The sequence below is a fragment of the Geospiza fortis genome, unplaced genomic scaffold (assembly GCF_000277835.1).
Source record: "Geospiza fortis unplaced genomic scaffold, GeoFor_1.0 scaffold162, whole genome shotgun sequence".
NCBI lineage: Eukaryota > Metazoa > Chordata > Aves > Passeriformes > Thraupidae > Geospiza > Geospiza fortis.
In genome coordinates this window covers 203,815-212,495 of record NW_005054316.1, presented here as the reverse complement: position 1 = coordinate 212,495, position 8,681 = coordinate 203,815, and the positions used below count along the sequence as shown (strand labels likewise).

The 8,681-nt window shown below is 47.0% G+C and overlaps 1 protein-coding gene across 1 annotated transcript in view; it reads right to left on the bottom strand.

The window, feature by feature from the left end:
• The window catches only part of ZC3H12D (zinc finger CCCH-type containing 12D), a 7,986-nt gene extending 602 nt beyond the window's left edge, over window positions 1-7,384 (bottom strand). Inside the window, 5 exon segments of the mRNA XM_031056237.1 lie at window positions 5-291; window positions 957-1,063; window positions 1,702-1,936; window positions 2,935-3,074; window positions 6,922-7,384. Coding sequence (XP_030912097.1) covers window positions 5-291; window positions 957-1,063; window positions 1,702-1,936; window positions 2,935-3,074; window positions 6,922-7,292 — 1,140 coding nt within the window. The 5' untranslated portion in view covers window positions 7,293-7,384.
• Between the last annotated feature and the right edge of the window lie 1,297 nt (window positions 7,385-8,681).

Sequence of the window (8,681 nt, the reverse complement as noted above, 5' to 3'; positions counted from 1 at the left end):
GGTCCCTCCGCAGGTCAGAGCCCGCGCTGCTGAGTCAGGCACGGAATGTCTGCCCCGAGCAGCTGCCCCGGGACCGGCCTGGGCAGCAGGAGGACGCCGAGCAGCCTCTGGCTTCCTGCAGAGTTTCTGTGCAGGTGTCGCACGGGGAGCACTGACACCTCTCCTCCTCCTTCCCCTGGGATAACGGGACCTTTGTTTTGGCCCTGAGCTCATCAGCAACCGAAATCTGAGCTTGATGTTGTCTCTCTGGATGGTAAAATTTGCATTTGTTGCCATAGGTGCATTTTTTACCTGAAAGGATAAAAACAAATCAGACAGGAAGCTGTCACTAGCAGCATCATCAATTAATGCACACATTACTTCTCCCCAGCACTGGGTGTGACAAACATAGAGAAAAGAGGAAGCACTATTTTCAAACTCAGTACTGTTGACTCCAGATTTAAATATTGCTGATATTAATAGCAGGGTGAAGCAGCAGTGAAAGGAAGTCTCTGCTATTTCGGAAGTGTCTGATATTCATGTTTCAGTTCCTGCACTCAGTGGGCTGGGAGGCCTGCTGCTACAAAAGGTGGCTTGAAAAAATGGCATAGGGATTTACCTCTGAGAAACCTGCACGTTGCTGGGGGGCTGTCGGGAGGGGAGAGAGGGAAAGTGTTTGGATGGCCATTCCCAAGTGCTGCAGCAGAATCCACTCCACCAGGTGAGAAGTGTGTATGGGCAGGACAGCCAGCACAGCCACCGTGCCCATGGGGGCTGTGTGCAGGCAAGGATGGAGGGGCCACAAACATCTGCTGCCTTTGCTGAGGCTGCAGCCACTCAAGCAGGAGTGGGGAAAAGCATCACACCTTTGAGCAAGCCCAGCCCAAGTGCCCACCACAAGGAGCAGGACAGCACATGGCTGAGGGAGAGCACTGCTGGGAAGCAGGGGGCAGTTCACAGCATGGGGAGAAACCCACCATAAGGGCAAGGCTGCCATTTTTTCTCAGGAAGCACTGGCTTTTTGCTGAGGAAGTTACTTAAGGTGGGTCCATGCCGGCCTAATGGATCGTCGGGAGGCATAAACCTGGAAAAGTAAAAGAAGCCATGGATGTGAGCACAGGTCTGTGCACACTGGATGTCTCAGTGAAGTGCGTCTCCTCTGGACACCTCAGCTGTCAGGAAACTGGGGAGAGAGGAGAGGTTAGTGTGAACACACTGAGGAGCACTCAGCCCCGCCTTGCAGGCGTGGTGGAAGAATGAAAACCTTCTCTCAGGAGGGAGGATGAAGGGCCAGAGAGACCAGCTTTTGTCTCTTCTCGCAAGCCATGACTGCAGAAACACAGGGAAAAATCCTATTTTGTCATGTAGGGGAATTAAAAATACTGCCAGCCAGCCTCCTCTCGTGGATTTAATTCTGCTTCTTACAGGAAATAGAAATTAAAAGATACCACCCCTTGGTTAAACATCACAAATTGGGTTGGAAAGAAGGAAAGCTGGTCACTGATGCTGCCATTCAAATAGAAAAGTTTATATAAGAGTGACATGGGAGGTTTTAAGACCAAAGCTGAGGGAATAGGACACTCAAGAAACAAGACAGCAGCAGTAAATTCCTTTCATAAAAAGGCTCATGCATTCTGCTACTGATGGGAGGTGCTCTGACGCTGGAGGTGACTTGGCCCATAATGTTTAAATTCCAGGTTCTATAACACCATCATCTCCTACCTGTTACTGACAAAGGAGTACATGAGTAGTCGCTGCTCAATGAACCATTTCCACTCGGGGTTTTCATTCTGGAGGTCCCGGTAGTGGTCATTGGAAACAATGACTCCGTCCCTCTCGTAAGCGACTTTCACTATGTAGCGATCGTCGTAGCAAACCACCCTCTTGCCCTTCACCTTCCTGGAGGGTGTGTACACCAGGATGGATTGCTTCTCCAGCTCCTCAAGGATGTGCTGATCTGGTGGGGGGATTGGCAGAAATAGATGAGAGAAGCAAAAAAATGAAAGAGAAACTAATTAATTAATTATGACCAGGTCTCAGTCATCTGCTAGAAACCTACAGGAACCTAAAGATATTTCAGCACTTTAGGAAAATCATGGTGCAATTTTCAAATGCAGTGATATCTGGTGGTTATTTGACAGCTTGAAAATTAGGTCTTTTACAAAGAGGTTTTACCTAACCTGTAAATTTTGAAACACCATTTTTTGATTTTTAAGTCTTATCTGTAAAAGAATGCCTTGAATTCTACACCAGAGTCTGATACTGAATCCCTACAGTGCCCTTTTTACCCTGCTGGATGCCAGAAGGCTCATAACCAGCCCTGATGTAAGCTTTACATGGAGATAAAATGTGTGTGATAAAATACATAAATAAACTTCTGCTGCTGCTGTTGAGGACACTCTGACCTCTTGCCATTCCTTCTCTGCAGGAAGGCAGATCTGCCTCATCTGCAGACACCAAGCTGCTGGCACAAACCTGGCTGATTTCCAGACAAAATATTTCCCCACAAACTGAGTCTCAATCCCCTCCACAGATTTCTGCTGATGCATTTTGTTCTCCTGGAAGGGGAGCCCATGCACCCTCTGTGTTGGGTGGCAGGCTGACAGATAGCAGCCAAGCAGTAATGAGCATCACTGTCTCCTGGCAGGCCTCAAAGGCTCCACAGACTCATTGCAAGCTGACAAACTCCTTCTTTAACTCAGCTTGGCAGCACCTTGTGCTTGTTAAGCAGAAGGTTTAAAGCAGTGTAACAAAGCCTTGTAAACACTTTTAGCTGCTGGCCAGGAGCATGAATGGGGCAATGAATTAATGACTCATTCAAGTGAGGGAAGCCTGATACACAACTTGCACTGTGCTTGTCTTTACAGGAAAAACAACTCTACTGGGCTCTTCACAGCCCCTCTGTCTCCAAACTGCACCTAATGGCTGCCAAATTACCCCAGGATGGTGACCTACCTGCAATGGGGCTGTCTTGTCGAGGGGGTTCCTTTCTCCAGAGTGGGACAAAAACCTTGATGTAAGTGTGCCCCCTCTCTCGAAACCAATCCACCGCCAGCTGGATGCCCCAGCAGGAGAACACCTCCTTGTTTCCATGACTGTAAAGAAAGAGAGGGAATGAAGAGACAAAGCTTTCACGAAGCTTAGAGTTCTCTTGAACTGAGCCAGTAATGGAAAGGCAAAACAAACAGCTTTTTTGTCATTCACCAGTTTCCAAGAAAACAACTGGCAAGGTGTCCTGGTGGGACAGATCCAAACACCTCCTCCAGCAGAGCCAAAGATTTATCTGAAACAGTTTGGATACTGAAAAACAGAGGTGTCCTATCCTCCATTTCTGTGACCCAAAACTATTCCTTCCATCTGTAACTGGATGGACTTAAGTTCTCAAGTACCAACAAGATCTTAGGCCTTGTCAAACCCTTCACATGCCTTGTCTGAAAAAGGTTTGAGGGATGAGAGTTTCTTCCTGCACAAGCAGAAACTCGTGAGGCTCCTGGGAGAAACAAAATGTTGGAATTTTCTTCTGTGGTAACAGGGCCATTAGAGATTTTAATGGCTGAAGTGGCTACAGGGCACTCCACTGGTGGTCTTTTTTGGAAACATGAGACAAAATAAGGGGGAAGAAAAACTGTAAGAGGGAGGATAGGAAATATAGAGAACCAAAAAAGGGACAAGACATCAGTGGAGGTAGCCACAGGCACCTCAGGCCCACTTTTGTCTTGCTCTAGTTGATGGATATTTTCTTCATTTCACAGAGAGGTAGGAAAGCCCTAAGACAAGTGTTCTAGAAGTGCCAGCAAGGTGGGTTCTGAAGAATTCAGTATGTAGCATCAGAGAGAAAATAACCTCAAGAAAAACAAATGGGGGTGACATCCTTCTAAATGTCCCACCTTCCCTGAAAGCTTCCCTACTGGTTGGCATTCACTTATCTAAAATTTTACTGCAGCACAGTGTATGTGTAAAGGAAGGTAGTTTGTTAATTACCTCTGCACAAGGAAATTAAAATTTAAAAATTAATTAATTTAAATTAATTTAATTTAAATTTGTAGCCAAAGTCCTAAGTGGATAAATGCGTTCACAGTATCTACAGAATGCTCATCCTTGTACTTTGACCTTTCTGCATAATATTGCCAGTCTCACTCAGGCTTTTACCTCCACAAAAGGCCCTTGGGAACGACTCCCTGGGCTGCTCCACCCACCTGCACTGACAGACCGGTGAGTCAAGGTGATGCCACAGTCTTAAATGAGTCTCCCACCACCCTCCCAGGGATTCATCTGTAGGATCTGTCTACACCAGCCTCATAATCAAAGCTGGTTTTACACCCAATAAATGTTCCTGAAATGGTGACCACAAATGAAAAATAGCACAATTTGTAGGAAGAAACCTGGCTGTGACGGTGGCACACACTGGCTCCTGCCAGTCACCTTTCCCACAAAACCCAGGAGTCCATGGACCATAACCCATCCATGATCTGTCATAACTCAGTCTCATCTTTGCCTCTTGCCAGCAACAGGGCACACTGCACATGGTCACAGCCCTGCCGGACCCATCTCTCAGAAAACGGAGCAGCAATTTGGCATCTCTGTGACTCCAGCAGTTAATCCATCATTAGCATCCTTTTTAAATTGTGCCATTCCAACTCCTTTGAGAGGTAGTTTAGGCAAACCAACTTCTTTTGAAAACTGCAAATGGCCCCATCTCCACGTGGTCATGACACAACATTAGCCAAAGCTTTGTCAGAAAGACCTCTGTGGCTACCACAGCTTTAAAACTAGGTGTAAGTGCAAGCACTAGAGGAGATAGCAGTGTGCAGTGAATATGGTTATGACACTTCCCTTTTTTTATTAATACAAATCCATTTGTTTTTTCCACCAGCCTTGCTCAACTTCCCATGGATAGGCTGGCAGGAGACAAAATTTCTTATTACAGCTGATGAAAGCACCAAGTGTACTGAGATGTCTGATGAGTGAGACTGGCTGAAGGCAAGGTCATTTTCCATTCAGCTTCTCTGGGTAGGCTGACTGATGGCTGGAGACTGCTGAGCCAGTTGCTTTATTACCCTGGGGCATGTTCATCCTTTTCAAAACTTTGTGTTCTACAGTGGGCCCTCAATGTCAACTCCAAAATGCTCCAGAAACAGCAATCCCAAGATATAAACATAAATGCTCGAGATGTTTCCCCACACAGACAACTGCCCCTTGAAGCTCTAACTTCTCGATTGTTTCATTCCTAAACCGCTGCTTTTGCTGCACTTTTATGGTTGTTGGTATTGATGATGATGGAATTTTCCCCAGCAAGGGAACCTAACAACCCTTTCCCCTGACATCTGCAAACAGTCCTCTGTCAATCAGCAGCAAATCAGAAAAATTAAAGCAAGGATACTGAAAGCACTGACCAGGCCTACCCCATCAGCCAAAGCAAATGCCATTCAGCACCACTTTGAAAGGCATCCAGGAGGGAAAAGCAGCTGCTCCCTTTCAGTACCAGCTGAACTGACAAGCTCAATAGTCTCCTCCACCATCCACAGACTAGTTGTCAAGACATAGTTTGGGATGTCTGAGAAGAGCTGTTAAACCTTTGCCCTTCTGAAACTTAAAGCTGCTGTGCCTGGAGAGCTGAGAACAGAGCCCAAGGCCCACCATGGGTAATACTGACCCTGGCACAGTGACAGGGTACTCACTCAGCCACACTGCCTGAGGGCTCAGCTCTTTTGCAGAGAGGCAAGAAAGACACCTTGAGGAGGGGCTTGGGTGAAGAGGCAAAGCAGGACAGGAGATCCTAACACCTGGCTACCAAGCTCATGGCTCAGACAAGGCCAAACAAATTTGCTCTGTTGTGTATTTCCCACTCCTAGTGAGCTGCCTTGAGCAGGGAACCTCTTGGCTTTGTCTGGGATTTCTCCCTTCACCCACAAGATGGCATGATTTGCTTAGTCTCTGCTTGCTCTGGATGTGCTTGGCCACTTTTCTCTCCAACCAGAGGGGATTTGGTCTCATCTCATCTTACAGAACAGCTAACAGGAGGAGGAAGCCTTCCTTTGCCCTGTCCCAGCCTGCAGGGATGGGCTTGGCCCTGCTGAGTGGACAGGGAAGTTAACAGAGAAAACAGATGGATAGCCAGTGCATCCTGGACCCTTGGCTCTGCATTGCTTGGATAAACAGAGGCCAACTCACTGCTGCCTTGGGACATTGCATCCACAGGGACATGCCAGGTTCCCCACCTGTAAGAGCGCTTTCACAGTGCCAGGGCTGTGCTCAGGAAATGTGATTGGCCAGCAGGGGTTGATGCGACATTTCCCAGAAACAGAATGACTGAGGAGGAAATGAATCTATTCAATGCAAGTCAACTATCAATGCCCTGATATTTACCTAAAACAGAAGCCAAATAGAAATCCAACAAAAATTATACATGGAAATGTTCCCAGCTTGTATAATTTTTGTTGGTTTTCTATTTGGTTTCCATTTACTTTTGGAGTTTACTTGCAGGACAAAGCAGTAAAACTGTGATAATGTTAGAAACCACAGCCACCTGACTTTATTTCCCCTCTCCTTAGATTAGTTGTGTGGTCTGAATATCTGTTCATCAGATTTTGCCTGGAAACATCTCAGGTTTAGAATTCCTAGGTGCCCATTTGGAAAGGGTGGCTAATCTACTGGTGAGCTCCAAGGGAGAGACATTGCCACAAACAGTGGGCAGAGGTTGCCTTAGAGCAGGTCAGAATGCAGAGCGAGCCATAATTGCATGTGATGCGCATATTTATGGGCATTGAGACAGCAGGTCCTTCAAAGCTGTGCATCAGCCAAAGAACAGGAATTAGCAATACATCGAATGCATCAAATGCATCGATGCACCTCTCACCTGGAAGAAAACCACACTTCAAGCCATCAGTTTTAAAAGTTAAAAGCTTCAGAGGAAGAGAGGTGCCTTTCAGGAAATGAGCTTACCTCATGGCGACATTGCTGCCATCGATCACAATGGGCCTCAGGGAGTCGGAAGAATCACTTTCATCTTCTCCAAGCCACTTCAGTCCTGGTGAGGTGCTGCATGATCCACGGGCTACCAGCTTCAGCTGGGAAGGCTGAGCCTGGTCCTCCAGAGCCTGAGGTTTGCTCCCCATCCGAATCAGTTCCTTCAGCACATCATCCTCCAGGGCCTCTTGGCCCAGGTTCTCCAGCACTTTGCAGATGTCCTGCTTACAATAGCCCAGCTTGCAGAAAAAATCCATCTTGCTCTGGTGCACTTCCACTCCTGCTGCAGAAGCTTTTCTGGAATGTGGTGGTGCTGCTTTGCTAGAAATTGAACTGGCCAGTGCCATTTTAGCAAGTATTTATGTTCCTTTAAGCCTGATGATCCTGTCTTCCCAGCTGTGTCCCACAGGCATCAGCTTCAGGGAGGGAAAGATTAGCAACAACAAAACACAAGCATTAAGAAAGGACATGCAATCATCTCAATCCTTTGCCTAGAGCACAGTAGAGACCAGCAGATTAGCTGTCTTCTCTCTGAGGAGAATGTCCAGCCTTCTCTCAGCCTTAAAGCATTTTCTGGTCCGCTCTTAATTATAAAAGCAGCAGAGTGTCCCATGCAATGTTCGTCACTCTCCCAATATTATGTCAGACAGGTGTCACTTGACTGGGTGAGCTATGCCAGGCTGCCTGTGCGCAGACAGGCTGCATGCGTGAGTTGGTTCTTCAGACTTATCTCACAGGAAATGACACAAAGGGGATTTTCAATCTGCTGTGTGGTTTCTCAGCCCCAGAGAATATCTGTTAAGTTTTACTGGATGGGCTCAGATGCCATAGCAACTTAACAAGCATAGCAAATTTCATCCAGTGATTTAAGGAAACATGCTGTTTGCAAAGTATCTGGAAAGTTTTTTTTTATAGTTTTCTCTTTCCTACTATGTATCTGTCTGTGTGTATACAGACATAAATTCTGAAATTCTGTCACTCATCAGTTCTAATGATGCCTGACTACTCTTTTCCTGTTATTTGCTATTTTGGTGAGGGCTTTTATTTTCAGAGAAGCAGCTTGTTTTTTTGAAAGCCGTCAGGACAGTGCCTTGAAGCAGGTGATCCAGAAAGAGGTTTCAATTTCACTTATGTTTATTGCCAATGTAAATCAGAAATGAGCGTGCAAAAGTAGCAAAAAGCAACTTCATATTCTCCAGAACTGCACCACATAAATTTCTGGTGTACCCAGTGAATGAAGGTGATGGGCAGCACAGTCAGGGGTACCCAGAGCTGCCCGAGCCCAACAAAGGTGACACAGGAGAACATACACAGCGACCACTCATCTGTAAAGCCAAACACCTTCAGTCACTGTTGGCTTGCTTGCACTGAAGCATCCCTTGTCACATTGCTGAAATTATTGGTTCTACCTGGTTAAAAGCTGTGGCTGGTTCCTCTGCCCACATGAGGGATGTAAGGGTGGCCCTCTCCCTTTCGTTGGCTGCAGTCAGATGCAGATTTAGCCGACCAAACAACCCCTGGGTGCTGAGCCCAGAGCCAGAACCACATCCCACCCTCCAGCTCCCCTTCCCAGCCTGCCAGCTGCTCCCTGCCCAGCAGCAGCCACCCCAGGAGCCAGAGGCTGACACCATGTGGAAGAAGGCATGGAGGTACTGGAAACAAGCAGCTGGGAGAGGATTCAGAGTGAAGCTCCTCCCCAAGGCATAAGAGCCTTCTCAGGCTGTGGGGAAGAAATC